The sequence below is a fragment of the Lepidochelys kempii genome, chromosome 3 (genome assembly GCF_965140285.1).
Source record: "Lepidochelys kempii isolate rLepKem1 chromosome 3, rLepKem1.hap1, whole genome shotgun sequence".
NCBI classification, from domain to species: domain Eukaryota; kingdom Metazoa; phylum Chordata; order Testudines; family Cheloniidae; genus Lepidochelys; species Lepidochelys kempii.
In genome coordinates, this window is record NC_136382.1 from 67,512,862 (window position 1) to 67,540,532 (window position 27,671).

The window sequence follows — 27,671 nt, forward strand, 5'->3', positions numbered from 1 at the left end:
TGATAAAAAACGATTACCTTTTCCCCATTATGATAAAAAACAAAGGTATTTACTGAAATAGTTATTGCATTTATGTACTTATTTTACTACCATAAGGCATCCAGATATTACATGGGCCAAAATTATTTTCATCATCCTGAACTAAATGCATAATTGTTTATCAGCAACAGACTATAGCTTGAACAGCACAGTAACTTGGTACATTTTGAAAAGGGACCTTCTAGCTCAGACATAAGCACTGAAATTGCTACCACAATCAAAATCAAATACAATACTTAAGCAGCACAACCTCTGCATCCAAGAGTCCAAATACTAAATCAGAGTATGATCTACAACAAGAGAGTATAACCAGTGCCTCAGTTACTGAAAAGTTACTTACAACTATTAATATGCACCAAGCACATCACCTGCTTCTACTATGAACAGCTGTTAGCAACAGCTGGTGTAGGTATTGTTTTATACCTACCCATCTGGTTAATCTACCTCCTTCCTTCCCACCTACCCACTCCAAGTGACATTAATGACTGGTCCCAGACTTATTTACTGGTAATAATAGGAATCAGTTACAATATTTGATTTTAAAAAAAATCCATAAACCAATACTAAAAGATACGACTGCAGTCCCCATACTTTTGGAAACCACAAAAAGTTGCTATTTTAGCCCAAAGCCAGAAGAGTCCAATAAAAAAACCGAAAGTGATTTTGCAAGTTTTACATCTTACCTGCAACGTAAATTTCATCTAGTTTTTCAGCAACTTTCTGTGGTAAACCAGCATCAAGCAATGTCTGGAAATGCTCAGAATGGGTAACTGCAGCAGAAGTATCCATGGGCTCTTCAGTACCATTCCCATTAACATGTTCAGTAGCCATGTTTCCAGATATCTGTTCAAACGCAATAAGCATCATAATTAAGCTAGAAATCTTCAAGCAGAACAATTCAAGTGACAATACATGCAACCGCCTGCTCTATGCTTCCAAAAATTTCTCAGACCACTCCCCTGCTATTTTTTGATTTCGGAAGATCCACAAAAATCCTCAAAAGAAAGCACTAACACAAAGGAATACCCTAACACCACAACCTATAGGGGTTGGGGTAGCCTTCACTGCAGGTTTTACACAATCCAGCCAGCCAGACACTCTGACTCACCTCCCTCTCTGTCTCTCTAACACTCCCTACGAAGCCCTGAACAAGTTAGAAATGGAGCAAGACGCCAATGGCGGGGGAGGAAGGGGGAAGGGAGGAAGAGCAAACCTGCCACATGCAGCAGCCGCTACCGCGCGATACCGTCACTGACACTCACTGCTGCTTCCACCTCGATCGCCTATTTCAAGCCCCCCATCCCTTGGGAGTAAATCACGGACCATCCCGCCTGGCCGTGCACTGGGTCGGGGTCCATCCCGCCTCCACTTCGGGGTCCGCCGAGCAGGCAGGAGGAACAAAGCGCTTCCCAGTCCGCACCCACGGGGGCGGCGGTAGCCGCCATGAGCCCAATGGAAACACGTGCTCTGCTGCGCGTTCAGATGTCCTACAACTTCCTCCAGTGACCGACTTCCCCCTCCCTCCCTCCCTCCGAGGAGCAGCCTCACCCCCCGAGCCATCTCCCCTTCTCACCCCAGCCCCCGGGCCAGCAATTGCAACACCCCGGGCCCAATCTAGCCCCTCCACGGGGAGCTCGCCGCGCCTCCTTGCGCCGCCGCCGCCGCCTCCCCTGGCCCTGAAACAATGCGCTGGCCCGGCCCGGCTCCCACGCCACGCTGGGCAGAGCCGCCGCCGCCGCCGCCACTCGGCCCCCCAGTCCGTGAGCCGTAGCACGCGAGGCTCGATCCCGCACGCTGGGCGCCGAGGCTGCAGCCAAATAGCCCCTCCGCCGGCGGGCCCGGCCCGGCGCCTCATGGCAATGAATGGACCTGCCGGGCCGGCAGGACAATGAGGCGAAGCCACGCGCCCCACCCGCTGCGGGGCCTAGTGCGCGGCCACCAGCTCGGGGCGCCCGCCCCCCGCCCGGCAAGAGCGGCCACGAAAGCAGGCAGCTCCCCCGCCCATCATGCAGCAGCTGCCAGCCGGGCCCCCGCTCCCCGGAGCGGCTCACGCGGCCTGGGTCCCGCGTGCTACTCCCCGCCCGACTCCATTTTCCAGGGAGCCGGCTCCCCTCACCCGAAGCCCCCAGGCCCGCTCCCGCCCCACTCGTGGGGCGGCTGCTGCTGCTGCTGCCCGGAGGGAGCCCCGGCCGCGGATCCGGCCCGCCCCGGCCTGGTGTCTGACCTGTCGCTGTAGGGGCGAAGTCCGAGCGAAGGGGCTCGCGGGGCGGCTGGCGGCTCGGCGTGCGGAGGAGCTGCCCCTCTCCGCTCCCGCGGCGTGTCCGGACAGTGTGCTGGAGCTGGCGTAAAATGGCGGCCGCTCGAGCGCTCACGCCGCTGCTGGCACCAACCCTAGCCCCTTCCACTCGGCTCCGGGAGGAGGGGGGTGGGGGGGGCGGAGAGGCGCCGCGCGCGCTGGCGCAGCCCCAAACCCGGGGTCTCCCAGGCAGCTCCGCAAGGGTTATCGCCTCGCCCCGCCCGCTGGGCCGCGGGCGCGCGCGCGCGCGTCCACCTGTCCCTCCTCCTCCTCCTCCTCCTCCCGCCGCGCGCGCTGTAAGTTCCACAGGAGACGGGCGCTCTGGGGCTGTCCCCTCCCCCTCCTCGCGGGGAGCGGAGCGCGCCTCACCCGGCGTCCCGCTGCTCTCCGGGGGCCGAGCGAGGACACTCTGCCAGGCGCCCAGCATCTGGGACGACCTCCGCGCGCCGCCCTGGCGGCCCCCCTCGCTCCCGGCATGCCAGGAATCCCGTCTCCCCGCGCGGGGGGAGCCTGCCCTGCCCTGCCTCATTGCGCGTCAGGCATTTGCACCCTTGCAGCTCGGGCGCAAACCGGAGCACGCCGGTGCCCACGCTGCACAGGTGTGAATGACAGCGCGTCGTACCGGGCACGGCAGCGGGGGGCTCAGAGCCACGGGGAAGGCGGCGCAACACTAGCGCTTTGTGTGCTTCGTGGTTGTGCTGCTTTGTGCTCCGAAGGGTTTGTCTTTTCGCGCTGGGAGAGAAACTACTTCCTTAGGTTAGGTTTACAGTGAGAATTTAAGAGCCTCCCTTTTCCGATGGAGCGTCCTGTTTATTTCTCAGCTTCTTACTCAAAGATCCTGATCCTGCAATTGGTTGCATTGGTAGACACCTCTGCATGCCTGAATCCCAACTGGCATCAACTGGATTACCAGCAGGGGGCTTCTACTTGGTTTCAACTCCAGGATGGGGCCAAATTCGGAAAGTTTGTCAGTCTAATTTGTGTTGGTTTCAAACTGAGAATCCTGCAAATCATTAGTGGGTAAAGAAGCTAAAAATCCAGGATAGGTTTATGGGAGATGCATGTTATGTACCCATAATTTAAAATTAAAAGAGATTTCAGTGCCAGAATTTTATTTCCTTCAGGCCATTGCAGCTCCAGAGTAGGTGGAATATGAGAGGATTCTAATGCTTTTATGATGGTTAAGTGAAAGTGTTGATGGTATCCAGTGAGTAAGCACAGGGGAGTTGTAAAGTTGTTCTGAAATTGTACACATGTGGTATTCTTTCTGGGGAGTTGGCTAAGGCTGTGAGTACACCAGGATCTGTGACCGTTCACGCCAGGGGCTATTGTGAGCATGTGCTATGTGTATATTGAGGCACTGCTGACAGAGGGAAGATGACATGGGCACTTTTTTCCCCTCCATTTTTGCCTTTTTCTGTTGGAATCCTGTGAGTGACAGTGAATGGGTTGTCAGAGAAGGTGAAGAGCTTATATATTTCAGGGTTAGCCAAATAAAGTTATGTGTAGTAAAGGGGCATATGGAGCATTGCTGAAAGAACAGAACTAAGGGCTGCATGGGCTGCTTTTCCTGGTTTTCAGAAGTTTTCCTGGTTTTGCTCAGTTCAGCATTCTGCGGGGGATGATATACCACCAAGTAACCTTAACTCTGTGTTAACATAGTTTTTTGCCATTTAATATAGAATTAGAACAATTAGGCCTAACCTTTCTGCACTAAGCTCCCACGAACATCAACTGGAGTTCTACAACCAGCAAAGTAACAGCACAAGCAGACCCTTAGACTGTAAGTTCTCCACGTCAGTATCATGATACCTCTTAGCTGTACCTCCTTTAAGAGACATCAGGTATTATAGTTACAGTGTTATATAACGTTCCACACAAATTTAGCATCCCCTCACTTTTATTGTTTAAAATGTATATCAAAAATAAAAAATTGTGAAACTGAGGTAACAAAGTCATGTATCAGAGTAGCAGCCCTGTTAGTCTGTATCCGCAAAAAGGAGTACTTGTGGCACCTTAGAGACTAACAAATTTATTTGAGCATAAGCTTTCGTGAGCTACAGCTCACTTCATCGGCTGCATGTAGTGGAAAATACAGTGGGGAGATTTTATATACACAGAGAACATGTAACAATGAGTGTTACCATAACGAGAGTGATCAGGTAAGGTGAGCTATTACCAGCAGGCGAGAGAGAGAGAAAAGAAAAAAAACCTTTTGTAGTGATAATCAAGGTGGGCCATTTCCAGCAGTTGACAAGAACATGTGAGGAACAGTAGGGGGCGGAAATAAACATGGGGAAATAGTTTCACTTTGTGTAATGACACATCCACTCCCAGTCTTTATTCAAGCCTAAATTAATGGTGTCCAGTTTGCAAATTAATTCCAATTCAGTAGTCTCTCATTGGAGTCTGTTTCTGAAGTTTTTTTGTTGAAGAATTGCCACTTTTAGGTCTGTAATCGAGTGACCAGAGAGATTGAAGTGTTCTCTGACTGGTTTTTGAATGTTATAATTCTTGACATCTGATTTGTCATGTATACTCTTTTAATGAATCCGACATCATTTTAAGCTTCTTGGATTTTTTTTTTTGGTACCCCACCTTGGATGGGGTCTTAGGCACACATCACATCCCACATTTATGTAGACTTAGTCTGGTAGACTAAGAGGTATGGGTACAATGCCTTCTCCCATAGTCCTCAGAGCACCAAGAATACCCAATAAATAAGTATAGGTGATAGAACTAGTGCAGCTAATTAGGTCAAAAGTCCACTTTTAAGAAATACCTATATATAAATGTATCAGATATACAGTAATAGCATATATGCGTTAAGAATCTAAACACCACGACTAGTAATTAGCCACCTGACATCTCAAAATACCTATGTAAAAATAATTTAGTCTTTAATTTAAAAGATCTCAGTGCTTGTAGTCTATCTGGACAAATTAACACAAGTAAATTGTAGATTAGACTATATTATAGAGGTATAATTGATGGGAAAAAATGGAAATGGGTTTTTACAAAAATCAAATTTGTTTTTGATTTAGTGAAATAGACTTTTTTCTAACGTGATTTTTTTCAACACCTTTTTTCTAAAACATATCGAACATTTTTGTTTTCTGAAAACCCAGGTTCCAGTAAATCAAAAGTTTTGATGTATTAGTTTAAAATAATTAAAGCATACCAATTATTCACAAAGAAATTCAACAGTGTCAACATTTCTTCATTAAACTTTTTCAGCAAAAGGCCATTTTTTGACAAAAAAATTGTTTACAAAATTTCAGTCAGTTCTACATACAGGTGACATCTGTAGTCAAGGGAAGGATGTTTTGGAACCAGTTTTGAGGAAAAATGTAGCATGAAAATATATTATTTATCTTATATAAACATGTAACTATTACAGTTCCGGTTTTTTGTGAAAGTGACTTTGAAAATGGTATCATGAAATTCCCTATGGCTCCAGTTGCACCAAATTAAATTTACTATATTTACAAGTAAAACGTTTTTTTTCTGAATTAGATGCTTATCTAAGGATTTTTGGATAGCACTCATCACCACAGTGTCTAATCAGTTAGCAGGTATCTCTTTTACTTGGAATTAAAGCAAATTTGATCTGGAATCATTAAGACACAACAAAGGTACCATTTTAAGTCATTTTGCATGGTAGAATTGCATTTTAATATAAAGTATTACTTATGTAAGAAAGTGCAATGAGGTTTCTGTGGGCAGAATTTGGCCCTAAACTGGAATGTATTTAATAACTGATGAAACTCAGCCAGGTAGTACCCACCTCTCACCCATAACTGTGGCTTAGCTCTGCAGTACTCAGAGAAATAGTAAAAACTTACTTTTGTCACTGAAGTTCTCATAAAAAACTCAGCAGATATGACTGAATATAAACATGGAGCAAATGTGTTGAGAAAGAAATTCCCATTTAGACTCACTTTTCAGAGGGGAACTTCACTTGAAGCATCTTCTTCATACTCCCCATCAAAAAATCACAGGGAAACACAGAATTATGAAATCAGATTAAGTTAAAATAACTTTGCCACTAGAACACATTTTGTGACAAACTTATGCCATTTTTACATCACAGCCAAGAGACTTCCGTAGGCATTGCAGCTGCATGCAGCAGGTCTAAATTTGACATCTTGAATTTTCCTGTAGATAAGGTTGAATTCTGCCATGCAACTCCTCTAAATTTAATTGAGTTACTTAGCATTAATATTAGCATAACAAAGTAGAATATGGTCTGACCAAGATGAGACAAATGAAATCAGAAAGTGAACTTGTAAAAAAAGAAAAAAAGGAAGATTTTAGCATGCAGAATCAGCTCCTGGGGGGGGAAAAAAAAAACAGACATCCGAAATGTTTGTATGCAATGTTTGTATTCTAGAACAGTAGCACTTGGTAACCTGGGATCTGCACCAAGAGTTCTATTTCATGTGGCTAATTGACTTTCTCTAACATATAGCCCTGGTCTACACTAGGGTGGGGGATCGATCTAAGTTACGCAACTTCAGCTACATGAATAACGTAGCTGAAGTCAACATACTTAAATTGACTTACCGTGGTGTCTTCACCGCAGTGAGTCGACTGCTGCCGCTCCCCCGTCGACTCCGCCTGCGCCTCTCACGGTGGTGGAGTACAGGAGTCGACAGGTAGGGTTTGGGCTCCAGCCACTTTTTTTTGGCTTCGGCAACTCGGCTCCGGCCACATTTTTTTTTTGCTTCCCCCATCTGTCTCGATATTTTGTCCGTTTCATCTGGTCACCCTGTCGACAGGAGAGCACTGTCACATCTAGACATGATAAATCAATCCTGGCTGGATCAATTGCAGCCCGCCAACATACCAATAGAAAGTTGTGCTTGTGCCTGGAGTCTCCTGAGAATCTAAGGCTGAATACATGAAAAAAGACTTGTGCCTTTACAAAGTCCTGCTGAAGCCGGCAGAGCTCTGTATGGCGATATGGGTCTGCCCATGTGCAAGATCATGGCCTGAGACAGGACGAGCAGAAGAAGAATGCTGAAGGCCCAACAATTACAGCAGATAAGCAGTAGATGCAAAAATTGGATTTTCACCAGTTTTCAAAAAGGTCTAAATTTTGTTTCTGATCCACTGGCATATAGTTAAAAAGTATATACATGTAAAGAATGAAAATCCTTCAAATACTAAGTGTAGCAGCAATCTTGTCTTCACTTTCTATTTGATGGATACCATGGCATCCACAAAAGTGACATAAAACAAAAATAGCTGCGGGAGTAAAAAGAATGCAGGCAGAAGTCCCGCAGCAGAATGGAATCTATCCAGTTTATTGCACTAAATGCAACATGTATGATTACCTGCCGTATGTGAAGGTGGCATATGTGTGCATTTGGTGCAAGGAGCTCATGGCCCTTGGAGACCAAGTACAGGCTCTTGAGACCCAGAGTTGCTAACTGGAGAAGCTAAGGGAGACAGAGAGACATATAGCTGAGACTTTTCAGGACACAATAGAGTGGTCCCAGTCTAACAGCCTGTGTGCTGTTGAGGAGAATGAAAGTCTCAGAGAAGGAGAACATCAAACTGGAGTGGAGGGAAATGACCCAAGGTAGGGACCCTCCTTCCAGATGATGTCGTGGTACCCTCTCACACTGAGGATACCTCTCCCAGGGAGGTATCTCCCAGTTATTAGGAAGAGACAGGTAATAGAGAATTCAATCATTAGAAATATAGATAGCTGGGTTTGTGATGACTGGAAGAACTGCATGGTAAATTGCCTGCCAGATAGGAAGGTTGTGGATCTCTTGAGACGTGTAGACAGACTTATGTGCAGTGCAACGAGGAGCCAGTGGTCATGGTACATGTAGGTATCAATGACATAGGAAAAGGTAGGAGAGAGGTCCTGGAGGCCAAAGTTAGGCTGCTATGTAAGAGATTAAAGTCCAGAACCCCCATGGTAGCATTCTCTGAAGTGTTTCCAGTTCCATATGCAGGGCCAATTAGGCAGAACTGCAAGGTCTCAATACATGGATGAGATGATGGTGTAGGGAGGAGGGGTTTAGGTTCATTAGGAACTGGGAAAGCTTTTGGGAAGGGTGGAGCCTACACAGAAAGAATTGGCTTCACCTAAACCAAAATGCAACCAGATTGCTGGCATGTAAAACTAAAGAGGTCATAGAAGAATTGTTAACCGAGTGCTGGAGGAAAGCCGTCAGGTGTGAAGAAGCACACGGTTACAACAGAAACAGTCCATAGGGGAGGATCTGTTAACCGTGATTTTCTATATCGTAGTAAAGAGGAGAGGACAGAAGTAGATAAAATACAAATAGGAACTGAAGAGAAACAGTCAAATGAAAAAGAGTCCCATTCAACTATATCACATTGTCAGACAACTAAAAAGAGACAAATTTTATAAGTGCTTATATACAAACGCTAGAAGTCTAAATACGAAGATGGGTGAACTTGAGTGCTTGATATTAAATGAGGATATTGATATAATAGGCATCACAGAAATTTGCTGGAATGATGATAGTCAATGGGACACTGTAATACCAGGGTACAAAATATACAAGAATGACACAATAGGTCATGCTGGTGGGGGAGTGGCACTGTATCTGAAAGAAAGCGTAGAGTCAAACATAGTAAAATTTAATGAATCAAACTGTACCACAGACTCTCAATGGATAGACATTTCAGGCTTCAATAATAAGAGTATAGTGGTAGAAATATACTACCGATCACCTGATCAGGATGGTGATGGTGATTATGAAATGCTCAGGGAGATTAGAAAGGCTATAAAAATAAAATCAATAATAATGGGGGGTTTCAACTATCCCCTATATTGACTAGGTACATTTCACCTCAGGATGGCATGCAGAAATAAAGATTTTAGACACCATTCATGACTGCTTCTTGCAGCAGCTAGTCCTGAAACCCATGAGGAGAGAGCCAAATTCTTGATTTAGTCCTAATAGACTTAACAGAAAGTGGAGCACAGGATCTGGTCCAAGAGGAGAAGATAGCTGAACCGCTTGGTAATAGCGACCATAATATAATTAAATTTAACATCCACCAATGGTGCGAGGGAAAATATCAAAGAAGCCTACAACAGTAGCATTTAACTTCAGAAAGGGGAACTACATGAAAATGAGGAAGCTAGATAAATGGAAATTAAAAGGAATACTCACAAGAGTGAAATGGTGCATAGGAAATTTTCAAAAACACCATAATAAAGGCTCAAATTAAATGTATACCCCTAAATTAAAAAGAATAGTAAGAGGACCAAACAAATGCCATGATTAAACAACAGAGTAAACAAAGTGGTTGGAGGAAAAAAAGCATCCTTCAAAAATTGGAAGTCAAATCCTACTGAGGAAAATAGAAGCAAAAACTCTGGGAAGCGAAATGTAAAGGTATAATTAGACAGGCCAGAAAAAGAATTTGAAGAGCAAATAGCAAAAGACTCAAAAACTAACAGCAAAAAATGTCTAAGTACATCAGAAGCAGGAAGCCTGCAAACAATCAGCGGAGCCCCTGGATAAATGAGGTGCTAAAGGAGCACTCAAGGAAGACAAGGCCATTGTGGAGAAGCTAAATTAATTCTTTGCATCAGTCTTCACTGCAGAGGATGTCACAGGGAGATTCCCACACCTGAGCCATTCTTTTTAGGTGACTAATCAGAGGAACTGTCCCAGACTGAGTTGTCAGTAGAGGAGGTTTTGGAACAAATTGTTATATTAAACAGTAATAGGTCACCAGGACCAGATGGTATTCACCCAAGATTTCTGAAGGAACTAAAATATGAAATTGCAGAACTACTTGTGGTATGTAATCTATCACTTAAATCAGTCTCTGTACCAGCTAACCTGAGAACAGCTAATGTAATGCCAATTTTTAAAAAAAGCTCCAGAGGCCATCCTGGCAGTTACAGTACCAGGCAAATTGGTTGAAACTACAGTAAACAACAGAATTCTCAGATATATAGGTGAACACGATTTGTTGGGGAAGACTAAACACAGCTTTTGTAAAGGGAAATCATGCCTCACCAATCTATTATAATTCTTTGAGGTGTCAAAAATGTAGACATGGGTGATCCAGTGGGTACTTGGACTTTCAGAAAGCCATTGCCACAGTCCCTTACCAGAGGCACTTAAGCAAAGTAAGCAGTCATGGGATACGAGAGAATATCCTCTCATGGATCAGTGACTGATTAAAAACAGAAAACAGAGGGTAGGAATAAATGATCAGATTTTAGAATGGAAAGAGGTAAATAGTGGTCTCCCCCAGAGATCTGTACTGGGGCCTGTGCTGTTCAACATACTCATAAATGATCAGGAAAAAGGGGAAACAGTGAGGTGGCAAAATTTGCAGCTGATACAAAATTACTCAAGACAGCTAAGTTCAAAGCAGACGGCGAAGAGTTACAAAACTGGGTGCCTGGATAACAAAATGGCAGATGAAATTCAATGTTGATAAATGTGAAGTAATGCACATTGGAAAACAAAATCCCAACTATACATACAAAATGAAGGGGTCTGAATTAGCTGTTATCACTCAGGAAAGAGATCTTGGAGTCATTATGGATAGTTCTCTGAAAACATCTGTTCAATGTGCAGCAGCAGTCAAAAAAGTTAACAGAGTGTTTGTTAGAAACCATTAGGAACGGGATAAATAATAAGTCAGTTAGTATCATATTGCCACTATATAAATCCATGGTATGCCCACACCTTGAATGCTGTATGCAGTTCTGGTCACCCCATTTAAAGAAAGATATATTAGAAATGGAAAATGTACAGAGAAGGGCAACAAAATGATTAGGTGTATGAAACAGCTTCCATATGAGGAGATATTAAAAAGACTGGGTCTATTCAACTTGGAAAAGAGTCCACTGAGAGGCAAAAGAGATGACTGATATGAAAGAGGACCAGAAAATCATGAAAGGTGTGGAGAAAGAGAATAGGGAAATGTTATTTACCCCTGCACATAATACAAGAACCAGGGGTCAAATGAAATTAATATGCAGCAGGTTTAAAACAAACAAAAGGAAGTATGTCTTCACAAAATGCACAGTCAACATGTGGAATTTGTTGTCAGGGAATGTTGTGAAGGTTAAAAACTATAACTAGATCCAAAAAAGAATTAGATAAGTTCCTGGGGGATAGGTCCATCAATGGCTATTAGCCAAGATGGTCAGGCATGCAACCCCATGCTTTGGGTGTCCCTAAGTTGCTGACTTCCAGATGCTGGGAGTGGATGACAGGAGATGGATCACTTGATGATTGCCCTGTTCTGTGCATTCCCTTTGAAGCATCTGGCATTGGCCAATGTCGGAAGACAGGATACTGGGCTAGACGGACAGACCATTGGTCTGACCCAGTATGTCCATTCTTATATTTTTATGTTCTTATTATAGACCGGTCAGTTTAACTTCAGTACCCAGAAAGATAATGGAGCAAATAATTAAGCAAACAATTTGCAAACACCTAGAATAAGATGATAAAGAACAGTCAGCATGGATTTGTCAAGACCAAATCATATCAAACCAACCTAATAGCTTTCTTTGACAAGGGAACAAGCCGTGTGGATGGAGAGAAGCAGTAGATGGGGTATATCTTGACTTTAGTAAGGCTTTTCATATTGTCACATATGACCTCATAAACAAACTAGGGAAATACAACCTAGATGGAGCTATTATAAGGTGGGTGCATAATTGGTTGGAAAACTGTTCCCAGAGAGTAGTTATCAGTGGTTAACAGTCAAACTGGAAGGGCATATCGAGTGGGGTCCCACAGGTATCAGTTCTGGGTCCAGTTCTATTCAATATCTTCATCAATGATTTACACAATGGCATAGAGAGTACATTTATAAAGTTTGCAGATGATACCAAGCTGAGAGGGATTGCAAGTGCTTTGGAGGATAGGATTAAAATTCAAAATGATCTGGACAAACTGGAGAAATGGTCTGAGGTAAATAGGATGAAAGTCAATAAGGATAAATGCAAAGTACTCCACTTAGGAAGGAACAATCAGTTGCACACATACAAAATGGTAAATGACTGCCTAGGAAGGAGTACTGCGGAAAGGGATCTGGGGGTCATAGTGGATCACAAGCTAAATATGACTCAACAGTGTAAAGCTGTTGCAAAAAAAGCAAACATAATTCTTGGGTGTATTAGCAGGAGTGTTGTAAGCAAGACACGAAAAGTAATTCTTCCGCTCTACGCCACGATGTTACTGCCTCAACTGGAGTATTGTGTCCAGTTCTGGGTGCCACATTTCAGGAAGGATGTGGACAAATTGGAGAAAGTCCAGAGAAGAGCAACACAAAATTATTAAAGGTCTAGAAAACATGACTATGAGGGTTTGTTTAGTCTGGAGAAGAGAAGACAAAGAGGTGACATGATAACAGTTTTCAAGTACAGTTTTCAAGAAGATTGTTACAAGGAGGAGGGAGAAAAATTGTTCTCATTAACCTCTGAGGATAGGATAAGAAGCAATGGGCTTAAATTTCAGCAAGGGCGGTTTAGGTTAGATCAGGGATCTCAAAACTCAAATCACCACGAGGGCTACATGAGGACTAGTACATTGTCCTGAGGGCCGCATCACTGAAATCTTTTCATACAAAAATACAAAAGCCGCCCCCTCTGCCTCTGGCCCGGCCCCCACTCCACCCCTTCCATGAGGCCCTGCCCCGCCTCTTCCCATCCCTTCCCCAAAGCCCCCACCCCAACTCCACCCCTTCCATGCCCCTATTCCAACCCCTTCCCCAAATCCCTGCCCCAGCCCCGCCTCTTCTCCGCCTGCTCCCTTTAGCGCACCGTGCCCCGACTCCTTCCCCCTCCCTCCTAGAAAGTCCTAAGCGCCGCCAAACAGCTGTTTGGTGGCAGAAAGCGCTGGGAGGTAGGCGGAGGAGCGGGGATGCAGCGCACTCGAAGGGTGAGGGGAGCTTGGCTGCCAGTGGCGTAAACACCTATGGTGGGCTTCAGGAAATAACTCCATGGGCCGTGTGTTTGAGACCTCTGGTCTAGATAATATTTAATCTTTCCATGAGTGCAGGACTGGACTAGGAGACCTCTTGAGGTCCCTTTCAGTCCTATGATTCTATGATTTCTCACTTGAGCAAATTTCAATTGGAAATGTAGGCTCACTTGCGCAATTATATTTGAACTGATGAAACATGCTAGCTTCATAGTGATGGAGAGAGAAACTCTCTATTCATAGAACAGACACAGCGTGGTTTAGCAGCAGCACAAGCTTCCCCATGCTACTCTGCCTCAGTCTTGAACTGCAAGAGCCATCTCTTGGGATTAGATGGTAGTTCAGTTTCCAAATCTATTCACCCCTTGGCCTCTCTGCTGAGATTGACAAATGTGGCAATGTGTGTTTGTATAGCTAAACAAATAAGCAACAATAAACCTGATTAAAAAACAAAATCAAACTCTGTGCCTCATATATTTAATCCCTCTCTAAAAATGTGTGCTCTCATCCTGCAAACTAAGTATGTGCTTAACTTTATTCAGTTAAGTATTACGGTTTAAGTCAATGAGACTATACATACAAATAAAGTTAAGCATATGTTTGCAGGTTCAGGGCTTAGGTCAATTACTCTAATTTTTACAATATAAATTTATCAACTGGAGACAAAAGCACATTCTTTTTCACTGATCAGTCCCTTTTAAAGACATAATTGAATTATATTTAATTAATTTTCAAACCCAAATGTGTGAACAGTCTTATTCTGCAATTATAGGGTCCACACATTGGGTTATTGAGGAATAGCAGCTGTTCCTTAATAACTTTCTCTGTAGGCAAGCCCAGGGCTTGTCTACAGTTAAAAGTTGTTTTGGGTTAAATTGAGGATTTTTGGGTAAACTAATTTACATTCATACACAAAAGTTCTTGTTCTGAATTATCTTGTGTTTCAACCAGTGTTAATTAACCTTCTTTGAAAACGAGTTTACTGAAATTCAGGATGCTTTCCTTCAACAAAGTAGGTGCATCCCCATTTCAAACCAACTGTTCCACTTCTGACAGTCCTCCTCCCACTATTCTACACTGCTTTGTTTGACACCTGGGTTGGCATATTTGTTCAATCTGTGTGCTGTCTACAGTTCTGGGATCATTTAAGTACTGGCATACAGCCAGGTGCACCCCCTTTGCAATTCCAGCTCATGTTGAGTTCACACACCAGGAATTACATACAGTACCAATTATACAGCAACTATATATATATATATAGCTCTCATACTGGGTGCTTCTGTATGATTCTGTTCTTAGGTCTTGGATTTTCTTGCCCTCTGGAGAGAGGGCTGTGACAAAGACACAAAGATCTGGCAGGATTATAGAAATGTCAGGGAAAATAACAAGATGTCTGGCACAGTTTACGTGGTCTGCAGTTACTACGGGTATGTCTACACTACGGAATAAGGTCGAATTTATAGAAGTCGGTTTTTTAGAAATCGGTTTTATATATTCGAGTGTGTGTGTCCCCACAGAAAATGCTCTAAGTGCATTAAGTGCATTAACTCGGCGGAGTGCTTCCACAGTACCGAGGCTAGCGTCGACTTCCGGAGCGTTGCACTGTAGGTGGCTATCCCACAGTTCCCGCAGTCTCCGCTGTCCATTGGAATTCTGGGTTGAGATCCCAATGCCTGATGGGGCTATGTCATAAATATAAAGGGAAGGGTAAACCCCTTTGAAATCCCTCCTGGCCAGGGGAAAGCTCCTCTCACCTGTAAAGGGTTAAGAAGCTAAAGGTAACCTCGCTGGCACCTGACCAAAATGACCAATGAGGAGACAAGATACTTTCAAAAGCTGGGAGGAGGGAGAGAAACAAAGGGTCTGGGTCTGTCTGTAGTCGTCTTGGCCAGGGACAGAACAGGAATGGAGTCTTAGAACTTTTAGTAAGTAATCTAGCTAGGTATGTGTTAGATTATGATTTCTTTAAATGGCTGAGAAAAGAATTGTGCTGAATAGAATAACTATTTCTGTCTGTGTATCTTTTTTGTAACTTAAGGTTTTGCCTAGAGGGGTTCTCTATGTTTTGAATCTAATTACCCTGTAAGATATCTACCATCCTGATTTTACAGGGGGGATTTCTTTATTTCTATTTACTTCTATTTTTTATTAAAAGTCTTCTTGTAAAACACTGAATGCTTTTTCATTGTTCTCAGATCCAACGGTTTGGGTCTGTGGTCACCTATGCAAATTGGTGAGGCTTTTTATCCAACATTTCCCAGGAAAGGGGGGGTGCAAGTGTTGGGAGGATTGTTCATTGTTCTTAAGATCCAAGGGTCTGGGTCTGTAGTCACCTAGGCAAATTGGTGAGGCTTTTTACCAAACCTTGTCCAGGAAGTGGGGTGCAAGGTTTTGGGAAAAATTTTGGGGGGAAGGACACGTCCAAACAGCTCTTCCCCAGTAACCAGTATTAGTTTGGTGGTGGTAGCGGCCAGTCCAAGGTGTAATATTTTGTACCTTGGGGAAGTTTTGACCTAAGCTGGTAAAGATAAGCTTAGGAGGTTTTTCATGCAGGTCCCCACATCTGTACCCTAGAGTTCAGAGTGGGGGAGGAACCGTGACAGGCTAAAACATTGGTTCTGGGTACATATCGTCAGGCCCCCCTTCCCTCCCTCCCTCTCTCCGTGAAAGGAAGGGCAGACAATCGTTTTGCACCTTTTTTCCTGAATTACCTGTGCAGTCGCCATACCACGGCAAGCATGGAGCCTGCTCAGGTAACCGTCACCGTATGTCTCCTGGGTGCTGGCAGACGCGGTACGGCATTGCTACACAGTAGCAGCAACCCATTGCCTTGTGGCAGCAGACGGTACAGTACGACTGGTAGCCGTCCTCGTCGTGTCCGAGGTGCTCCTGGCCACGTCGGCTGGGAGCGCCTGGGCAGACATGGGCGCAGGGACTAAATTTGGAGTGACTTGACCAGGTCATTCTCTTTAGTCCTGCAGTCAGTCCTATTGAACCGTCTTATGGTGAGCAGGCAGGCGATACAGATTGCTAGCAGTCATACTGTACCATCTTCTGCCAGGCAGGCAAGAGATGAGGATGGCATGCAGTCCTTCTGCACCGTCTGCTGCCAGCCAAAGATGTAAAAGATAGATGGAGTGGATCAAAACAAGAAATAGACCAGACTTGTTTTGTACTCATTTGCTTCCCCCCCTCCCCTGTCTAGGGGACTCATTCCTCTAGGTCACACTGCAGTCACTCACAGAGAAGGTGCAGCGAGGTAAATCTAGCCATGTATCAATCAGAGGCCAGGCTAACCTCCTTGTTCCAATAAGAACAATAATTTAGGTGCACCATTTCTTATTGGAATCCTCCGTGAAGTCCTGCCTGAAATACTCCTTGATGTAAAGCCACCCCCTTTGTTGATTTTAGCTCCCTGAAGCCAACCCTGTAAGCCGTGTCCTCAGTCGCCCCTCCCTGCGTCAGAGCAACGGCAAACAATCGTGCATCTGAGTTGAGAGTGCTGTCCAGAGCGGTCACAATGGAGCACTCTGGGATATCTCCCGGAGGCCAATACCGTCGAATTGTGTCCACAGTACCCCAAATTCGAGCCAGCAAGGCCGATTTAAGCGCTAATCCACTTGTCAGGGGTGGAGTAAGGAAATCGATTTTAAGAGCCCTTTAAGTCGAAATAAAGGGCTTCATCGTGTGGACGGGTGCAGGTTTACATCGATTTAATGCTGCTAAATTCGACCTAAAGTCCTAGTGTAGACCAGGGCGATGAGAAGCTAGACCGTATTTTTGCAAAGGGGGCCACCACTGAACAACAGTATGCTGTGTACACCATTAAGAACACAGCTGCAGATGCCATCCAGGACACCATATAAAAGGACAGCTCAGACCTGCTAAACTGTGAGACTGAGACAGTGCTACATGAGACCCCCAAATCACAGGGCAGTAAACCAACCTGAATCACATGTGGAGAATCAACCTCCCAGTGCTGGGAGGCAGCCTCTCTCACTAAATATTGTGTGGTATATTACAATACAACTGAACTGGGGAATTTAAGCAACTTTGTTCTGGGTACTGTCAGGGTGCTGCAGTTTGGCTACCCTCTCTCCACCTCCTCTTCTTACAGAGTCTCTCTCTTCCCCCTCCGCCCACAGCATACTCAAAATGATGGCCACTCTAGAGAATTCAAAAGCTCCATATATACCATACCAGCATCCCCTTCCCGTACTGCTAATTGCTCTTTCTCCTTCCTGGCTGATTGCAGCATCTCCCTCACTCCACTGAAAATAGTGGCACTGTGTGGGTTAAAAATTAAATGCATTGCATGGCAGGCATGTTGACTGTAGCAGCAGATACAGACAAGAAAAAGTAACAGCAATATTTAGGCTCACAGTTTCATTAGCTTTTAGCTGACTTGCAATTTTATGAGGTAAATTTGAGATTGTCAGATATCATAAGGCATTCATAGCTATCCCTCTTAGATTCAGAGCAATTACTGCAGAGTTCTATTTATTTTGCAGTGTACTTTATGCTGATCTGCAAGTGTCACAAAAGAGAACTTTATGCAAAGACCGTGTTCCAATTTGGGTTGTACATTGCAAAGCAATGCAGCCCTCATGACTGCCTATGTAATTTGTGATTTTCCTTCCACTCCTATACCAACTCTAGGGGCACCCTGCTGGCAAACAGCAGTGTGGCATATCTCCTGGTTTGTCCAAGATCCTTTCCCCCTTTTTGGTGACAACTCAGGGTAATGTCTTCCAACATTAGGTCAGCTGACAAAGGTGCATATGCAGTTACTTACCTGTCCCTGCTCTCCCACTCCCATCAACCAACCAACCCCCAGCCAACTGACAGCCTGAAGAGATGTATATGCAATTACTAATTGCCCCCAACTGCTCTCCAACTGTCCCCTACAAAAAAATACACGCCCCCCATCCCAGGGGTCTACACAAATTGGGAAGGAAGTTGGAAAACCTCTTACTAGCTCCAAGCAGAGAAAGAGAATAAGGGATGACACATTTGGTGACCTTGTGGCTGCATCCCAGCAGAGGGAGAAGACGACAGAAAAGTGCAGGGAAAGTTTCCTTCTCATGATGCAAAGGAGAGAGAGGAGAACAGGGAACCGTCAAGGGCCACAGCAGACAATCCAGCTGCAGAACAAAGTGGTATTACGTTCACGACACCACCCTAATCTACCCATGTCCTGCAGCCCTCTGAGAGCTCTTCGCACTGGGAGACACCCAGCTTCTCCAGCTCCACGTAATAGGTCCTTCTTTCTCCTTGTTTTCTTGTAGTGTGGACTGGTGAACAGTGAATACTAGGACAACTACAAGGGGCAAGCCCCTCTAACACCATCCCACACCCCAAGGCACAGAGAACCTACATAAGTTTGTGACCTCATCTGCACAAACATGCATCACTCAGCATTTTAGTTATTTTTAAATTTTGCCCTACTTTTTAAACTTTGCACCATGTCATGTTCAACAAACATACTTCTTACTTACAACTTTGGTTATTATTTACTAAAAATGTATTTAAAGTGTTATAATATTGTTTGAAAATTTCATAAAATCATTGCACAAGGCATGAAAAAAATCCATAACCAAAGCATGAGGAAATCTTTACACAAAGCATAATATGCTTACAGAAAGCCTGATAAAATCCTTCGCATAGATATAGCATTTTTCACAACAATGGTCTTGCCTGCATCCCTGACCCACTGCCCTGGCTTATGTAGTGGCAACCAGGATTAGGCAACCTTTATGGACCAGTGAGACATCAAGCGTGTGGTCAACAGTTTGAAAGGTTGCCTGGTAGTACTGGAAATAAAAGACTGATGTCCCACTGTGCTGTTGGCTTCACTACTGGTGGAAAGGTCCTAGTCAGACCCTTTAGAAATCTGGCTGTTTCTGGGTAAATAAAAATAGAATAGCCAATCACTGGAGAGCGGAATGCACTGATTGCTATGGGTCTACCTACCAGCAATCTAATACAAAGACCTTGTCAAGCTGTCTGGAATGGCTAAAGAGTGGGAGTACCAAAATCAGGGAAGACTGTTACAAAATAGGGCACAAACCCTAAATGGCTTGTGAGTTCTATACTTAGATTTCACCAACCAAGCATCAAGTGTGAACTCCTCATGCACTATAAACATCTTAACATGGAGTCACAAATAGTCCCCTTGGGCATCTATCTTGACACCTAAACCAGCTTGTCTTTTGATAGATAGTCCCTTACACAAAAAATCACAACAGTGTTCAGGTTAATTGTTCCTTCATGAATCTTTAAATTACAACTTGTTGAAATATAAACATTTCACAAAAATTTTCAAAAAAGTTTAAAATGTTTGGTTTTGTTTAGAAGTTTAAAAAAAACAACTAATGGGGGGGATTCAATTTATTTTTTGTACTAAAAATGTCAGCTTTTCATTTCTCCTTTTACCCCCTTGCCCCCTTCCCAATTTTGCCACTGGAAAATGGAGTCTGCAGAAGGATAAAAGCAGAAGAAAGGGGGAAACGTTTTCAGTTTTAATTGAGCAAAATTTGTTTTAAATCTTTCGTTTTAAAATAAAAGGCCCTTTTTTGACTAAAAAAATCATTACAAAAATGTCAATCAGCTCTGCTTAAGTGGCTTTTCTAAATGTGGTGCCACTAAAACCAAAAACTTAATATTGCATAAACATTTGCAGAGTAAACTATTTATAAATCAACTATTCATAAATTAAAATATTTCTAAATAGTATTTTTAAAAGGAGAAAATTTCTAAACATTTTTGCATAAAAAAAGGGGACTGAAGAGGGAGCTTAAATGACTACTTCATTTAATCATCACTATAACATCAATAATCATAATGGAAATTTCATCTCCGCTAAAGCATGCGCTCATCAAAATTTCCTGTTCTCACCTTCCTTGCCCTATTTAACCATGTACACAAGTGTATTAATGCATAAATGCTAACTGGATAATTAAAATGGTTAACGCATAAGTGCATTCTCACAACACACTAACACACAAAGCCTAGTGTGTGGAGCACAGGAAGGTAACCAAGATACAGTAATAGTCTTTCATTTAATGTTTATCTTGTGTGTGTTAAAATAATTCCAACAAGAAACTGAAACAGTGATCTCAGTATTGACAACCCCCAGTATTCAAAAAATGCATTAGGCCCCAAAAATTCATGAGATTATATTAAAAATCATGAGTGGTTTTTTGAATAACAAATTCTATGTTCTTTGTATTTACCTTCTGGTTCCTGAATCTTTAGGATGAACTTGGGTAACTTTTTCTAGCTTTTCTCCACAACTATGAGGATTAAAAACTTACTTTCTTTAATTAAAGCTGAGATTTTCACCTAATTACATAAAACTAGCAGCTCAGGGTTCAAGAAAAACACCAAATATCATGAGACACATGATACAGTCACAAAAGTTGGCAACACTGAGATCTTTGCATCCAGAAGCAGGAGTACATGGTAGAAGTCCCATCACTGTGGCACTGCTTCCTCAGTCTGGCTTCACTTAGCAGGATCTTTAGGGGTTTTTTTTGTTTGTTTGTTTTTAAATCCTTCTGACAGAGAAGTCAACTTGCTGCTGCCACTTTCTCTCCCTTTTAATTGTCTCATTACAAACTTGGGAGAGTAGAAGAAACAACTGCTCAACCCTAGGTTGTGACCCAGGGGAGCATCCTCTGAAAATCTGGGTAAGTGAGAAACCTCAAGGAGTTAGGAGTTATGGGATGGAAGAAGTATGGCATAGAGAATGCTGGGACAGAGTGAGAGTCAAAGGGTCCTGAAGGTTGAAGCTGAGAATGAAGAGCATAATTAGGACAGGAAGGAAATTGCTCAGATCACAAGGAGAAAGAGTAGTGAGAGACCAAGTGAGGGTAGGTTCTCCCTAAGAGGCAGTGGGATGGAAGACTCAAGAAAAGAAGTGACTAGGAGGCAAGAAGTGAAGAGACCAAAAGAAGGAAAAGAGCCTCTTTCCCCTTGCTCTTCACCCAACAACAGGTCAATGGCCTCCAACTGGGGACAAAAGACTCCAAATATGGTGTGTAGTACTAACAAGAGAGGGGAGGGGAGTTTGAGACACACATGATGGTAGAAAACCTGTGGTGGGGAGGGAATGAAAGAAGAGTCAAGAAAGAAGAAGGTGGCATGGAGGGTTGGAGCCAGAGAAGGGGAATGGAAGGAAGGAATTAGGAGGAGGATGAAAGAAAAGTTAGACAGATCTAAGAGAAAAGAAAGACAACATGCAACAAAACTGTGAATGGAACAAAAAGATATGAGAGATATAGTAACTTAAGGTGCAGATCTACTCTGAAAAGAGACTGTCCAGGATGGAGGAGGCTAGCTGAGTAGAGAAGACTACAGCGGCTGCTCTGTGGGAAAGAGACTGGCTGCTTACCACCTTAGACAGTGGTCCACCCTCCCACACAGGTCCTATGTCTATCAAGGTCAAAAAGTGGTATGCTGTACTGGCAACAGGAGAAGAGGAGCAGACCCCGATAGCTGACGGGTGCCACCTGCCCCCGAGACTGGGAGGCTCCTGGCCACCACATCCAAAAGGAGGAGATGTAGGGTGGTGGTTGGGGACTCCCTTCTGAGAGGGGAGGAGACATGATGTCCCGGGAGGTGTAAAGTGTTACATAAAGGTTGTTCAGGCTCATCTGTTCCTCTGACCGCTGCTCATTCATATGGACATTAATGATACTGCCAGGTATGACCCCGAGCAGCTTATTAGTGACGACAGGGCTCTGGGAGCAAAGGTGAAGGAGTTGGGACAGAGATGTTCTCATCCATTCCCCTGGGTGAGGGTAAAGGGACTCACATCCTGGAGATAAATGCACAGCTGCGCAAATAGATTCAACAGGAGGACTTTGGCTTCCTTGACTACATGATGCTGTTCCATGAAGGCAGACTGCTGGAAAGAGATGACCAAGCAGGGAAAGAGCATCTTCAGACACCAATTTGCCAACCTATTGAAACTAGGTTCAAAGGAGGCAGTTGACAAAGCCCACAACTAAGTCTTAAAAAAGTGACCTTAAGAGAGGGCTAGATATTGGGGTGGGGGTAGAAAGTTAAAGTAGGGTTATAGGAGCAACAAGAGGGAAAACAGTGGGTGAATCTGTTCAGTATCTTAGATGTCTATACACACATGCATAGAGTAAGGAGAATAAACAAGAACAGGAAGTCTTAGTATACAAACTAAATTATGACTTAAATGGGATCACTGAGACTTTGTGGGATAAATCTCATGACTGGTATAGAGAGGTATAACTTGTTCAGGAAGGACATGCAGAACAAAAATGGAGGTGTTGCATTATCCATCAGGAATATATAAACTTGTTCTAAGACCCAGAAGGAGATCAGAGGCAGACCAGTTGAAAGCTTCTGGGTGAAGATAAAAGTGGGAAAAATGGATATGTCATAGTAGAGGTCTACGGTCGACTACCAAATCAAGAGGAGGTGGATGAGGCATTTCTATAACAAGTAACAGAAATGTCCAAAACACAAGATCTGGTAGTAGTGGGGGACTTTAACTACTCGTCTGTTAGGAAAGTAATATGTATAGACTGGATGGGGATAAATGCTAGTGAAATTATGGTGAAAGAGATTTTATGCAGGACGTCCAGTCATTTGAGTATTGGGATGCAATCTGTAACCATGTGTCACAAATTGTTGGATATTTATTACCAAATGATCCTTTGGTAATTCTCCTGGGGCATCCTAGTGGAAATGGTCACACCAAAGGAAATGAAGAATTAATCTCTCATCTGCTAGTAGCTGCTCTGCTATTGGTAGTCTCTCCTTGTGAAAAAATAGCCCAACCATTGAGGAATGGTTCAAAAAACAAAAACAAAAAAAAAGGGGGGGGGAAGGTTGTAATTATGGAAAAATTAATATACCAATTACAGCAAAACAGACAAAGAACAGATAGATACTTAGATATTTGGTCACCTTTTATTCAGTACTCAAAGTACCTCCTCTGCAAAAACAAAACAAAACCCGCACATCTATCCAATTTTTTTAATATTAATATTTGACAGACATACCTGGTCTGTTAAAAATGTGTGTGTATATATAGAGATTTCACTCAATTTAATAAAATCACTGGAAACAACACAGATGTTGTAATGATGCTCACTCTATAATATGGTAACACCCTGTTAAATAGAAAGATCTGATGGCTATATTCCTGTATAACATCTCTTTAAACAAATGCTAAGTGTTGTAATGATTTGTTTCCAATATTTATATAGCAAAGATTGGTAAACTATAAACTGTGCTAAAAGAAGGCAATATGGTAAAATACAAAATGTCCAGACAAAAAGGTCTTGGAATGTACCAATAACAACTTGTTTCAGAAGGTGGAGGAAAGAAGTAGGGACACAGCCATTTTAAACTTGATTCTGACGAACAGGGAGGAATTAGTTTGAATCTGAAGGTAGAAAGCAATTTGTGTGACGGTGATCATGAAATGAGATTTCAAGAGTCTAAGGAAATGAAAGCGTTAGAGCAGCAGAATTAGGACAAAGGACTTAACCTCTTCCCTTCTCCCCTCCCCCCAGACTTTAACAAACTCAGAGAACTGGTAGGTAAGGTTCCCTGGGAAGAAATTCTAAGGGAAAAAGGATTTCAGTACAGCTGGCATTTTTTTTTAAAGAGACAATATTTCAGGCATAACAGCCAACTATCCTGATGTGAAGAAAGATAGGATGAATAGTAAGAGGCCATCAGGAACACTTTAAGGACCTAAAAATTCAAAAAAAGGAATCCTACAAAAAGTGGAAACATGGACAAACTGTGAAGAAAGAGTACAAAAAAATAGCATAAGCATATTGGGATATAATCAGAAAGGCTCAGGGACAAAATTGAGGTATACTTTGCAAGGGTCATGAAAGGCAATAAGAAGAGGTTCTATAAATACTTTAGGAGCCAAGAGAAAGATGAAGGAAAATGCAGGTCCACTACTTAGTGGGAAGGAGAGTTAATAACAGATAACGTTAAGAAGGCTGAGGTGTTTAATGTCTATTTTGCTTTACTAAAAAGGTTAATTATGACCAGATGCTTATCAAAATTAATATTAAATAACAAAAAGGAAGGAGCGCAAGCCAGAATAGGGAAAGAACAGGTTAAAGAATGTTTAGATGAGTTAGATGTACTCAAGTCAGTGGCACCTGATGAAATTCATCCCTTGGAGTACTTAAGGAACTAGCTGAAGCAATCTTGGAACCATTTCTGATTATCTCTGAGAACTCATGGAGGATTGGTCAGGTCCCAGAGGCCTGGAGAAGGGCAAACATAGCACCTATCATTAAAATGGAGAACAAAGAGGACACAGGGAATTATAGACCAGTCAGCCTAACTTTGATACCTGGAAAGAGATTGCAACAAATTATTAAACAATCAATTTGTAAGTACCTACATCATAATAGGGTTAAAAGTAATACCCAACATGGATTTGTGAAGAACAAATCATACAAAACCAACCCAATATCCTTTTCTGACAGGATTACTGCCTATTGGATGGGGCTTGCCCCACTCCACCCACCCAGCATTCCAGCCAAGGAGCGGGGTTGGGGCGTGAGGGCTTGCCTTGCTCCGCCCAGCATTCCAGTCAGGGAGCAGGGTTGGGGTGTGGCGGCTTACCGCACTCCTGCTCCCCAGCAGGAGCGCCGGGTGGGCAGAACTGGGCAAGCCCCTGCTCCCCAACCCCGCTACACTCCTGCCTCAACCAAGCTTCACCATCATCATTGGTGAGTACAATATTAAATTGTTTAAAGTTATTTAAAACTTATACTGTATATGTATATAATGTCTTTTGTCTGGTGAAAAAAATTTCCTGAGAACCTAACACCCCCCGCCCCCAATTTACATTAATTCTTATGGGGAAATTGGATTTGCTTAACATCATTTTGCTTAAAGTAGCATTTTTCAGGAACATAATAACTACAATGCTAAGTGAGGGATTACTGTACAATGGATTGGTGAATGGCCCTATTGGATCTTGGAAATGCTACATGCAAGGAAGCTCCTCCTATGGCCTTGGAGGCTGAATGGAGGAAATAAAACAGACACAAGAAAATTTTGCGTGTTTTTGCATTTTGAACGTTCACAGAGCCAGAGATGCTAAACTGAAGCTAGAGATCCCCCACAGCTACCCGTAGGTCCACCCTGAAGGACATTTTGAATTGGTAAATCACTACAATTCTGTCACTCTGAGGTTTTAGATTGCAACTCATTTGTGTCTGTTTACATATTTAAGCTGTAAATAACTCTCATTTCTTTTTCCTAATTAATAAACATGTAGATAGTTTATTACAGGATTAGCTATAGATGGTGTCTTTGGTGTAAGATGTAGGGTACCCATTGACCTGGAGTAAGTGACTGGTCTCTTGGGACTGGAAGCAACCTGAATATTTTATTATTTTTGCTGGAAGTGACTATTTATCACTAAGTTCAGCTTGCCTGGGTGGCAAGATAGACTGGAGAGTCTAAGGGGATGGTCTGTGACTCCATAGTAAGACTGATGTAGTGGATCCAGGCATTCACATTTGTTACTGGGTTGGTGAAATCTAATTACAGTAGAACCTCAGAGGTATAGACATCTGGAGAATGGAGATTGTCTGTAATTCTGAAATGTTCATAACTCTGAACAAAGCGCAGTTTGGGCTCCAGATCCAGCAGCTGACATTCCAGGACAGGCTTCAGCAGCAGCTGAGCTCCCTACTCAGCGCTGGCATGAGATTGCAAGCTTTTCCCCCTCCCAGCAGGGAGGGAGGGGTGTGTGTGTGTGTGTGGGTATGTGGAAACAGCATGTCCCCCTGCCAGTGAGGGGAGGGGGGTAAAAATACCATGTCTCCCTCCCGGTGAGGGGTGAAAGCTGTGCAGACCCCAACTCTGTTCCTGCTCTGCTGGCTCTGGCAGCCCCATGCCACAACCCCTCTGCTGTAAGAGGCGTCCCTGCCCGTGGGGGTGGGGAGTGGGGACACACAACCCAGATGTGCCTACCTTTAAGATAAAATACAAGCACAGTACAGTATTTGTTGTGGCTTTTTTCGTCTCTGCTACTGCCTGATTGGTTACTTCCAGTTTCACATGGTGTCTAGTTGACTGGTCAGTCTGTAACTCAGGTGGTTGTATCTTTGAGGTTCTACTATATAGAACATACCATGAGTTTGTGATGTATGCCCTGTTTTTGACCGTCTGCCCTGAGGTAGGCACTCATGGTCATGAGTCACTCCAGACAGCATGCCAGTGGGTGCATAACTGGTTGAAAGACCATATGCAAAGACAGGTTTCAGAGTAAAACCGTGTTAGTCTGTATTCGCAAAAAGAAAAGGAATACTTGTGGCACCTTAGAGACTAACCAATTTATTTGAGCATAAGCTTTTGTGAACTACAATAAATTGGTTAGTCTCTAAGGTGCCACAAGTATTCCTTTTCCATATGCAAAGAGCAGTTACCAATGGTTCACTGTCAAGGTGGGAGAATGTATTTAGAGAGGTTACACAGAGGTCTGTCCTGCTACTAATCAACATTTCCATTAATGACTTAGATAATGGAATGGAGAGTATACATATAAAATTTGCAGATGACACCATACTGGGAGGGGTTGCAAGGACTCTGGAGGACAGGATGAGAATTCTAAATGACATTGACAAATTGGAGAATTGGTTTGAAATCAACAAGAAGAAAAACAATAAAGACAAATGCAAAGCACTACATTTAGGAAAGAAAAATCAAATGCACAACTACAAAATGGGAATAACGGGCTGGGTGGTAGTATAGCTGGAAAAGGATCTGGAGGTTATACTGGATCACAAATTAAATGAGTAAACAGTGTGATACCATTTTGGGGTGTATTATCAGGAGTGTCCTATGTAAAACATGGCAGGTAACTGTCCTAATCTACTTGGCATGAGTGAGGCCTCAGCTAGAGTACTGTGTCCAGTTTGGGGCTCCACACTTTAGGAAAGCAGCAAATTGGAGAGAGTCCAGAAAAATCAACAAAAATGATAAAAGGTTTAGAAACCCATCCTTTGAGGAAAGACTAAATCAACTGGGCATATTGAGTCTTGAGAAAAGGCAAATAAAGGAGACCTGATTACAGTCTTCAAATATGTTATGAAGAGGATGGTGATGAATTATTCTCCATCTCCACTGAAAATAGGACAAGAAGTAATGGGTTTAATTTGCAGCAAGTGAGGTTTAGGTTAATGTGATGGGGTTTACAAATGCCACACTGGGCTGGAAGTGGTTAAAGGACAGTATTGGGCTTGAAAGGGTTGAAAAAGGAGCAAGAAGGGGGGAGGCTGGGGGAGAGGAAAGTCCCACTCTGAAGACTCCTGACAAAGGCACCAGAGAAGTGTCCCAGAAGGAATAGAACT

General features: G+C 43.3%; 1 protein-coding gene across 17 annotated transcripts in view; it reads right to left on the bottom strand.

The window, feature by feature from the left end:
- The window catches only part of SYNCRIP (synaptotagmin binding cytoplasmic RNA interacting protein), an 81,701-nt gene that overhangs the window by 33,525 nt on the left and 20,505 nt on the right, over positions 1-27,671 (bottom strand). For 4 of the 17 annotated variants that reach the window (XM_073336611.2, XM_073336610.2, XM_078852139.1 and 1 more), the window contains exon 1: positions 723-882. The exons of 5 other annotated variants lie outside the window; for them this stretch is intronic. In XM_073336611.2, the coding sequence (XP_073192712.1) occupies positions 723-870 (148 nt within the window). In that variant the 5' untranslated portion in view covers positions 871-882. Of the gene's footprint in view, positions 1-722; positions 883-1,301; positions 1,538-2,263; positions 2,554-27,671 lie in introns of those variants that run through there. 8 more of the 17 variants (XM_073336602.2, XM_073336600.2, XM_073336599.2 and 5 more) reach the window with 6 other exon arrangements.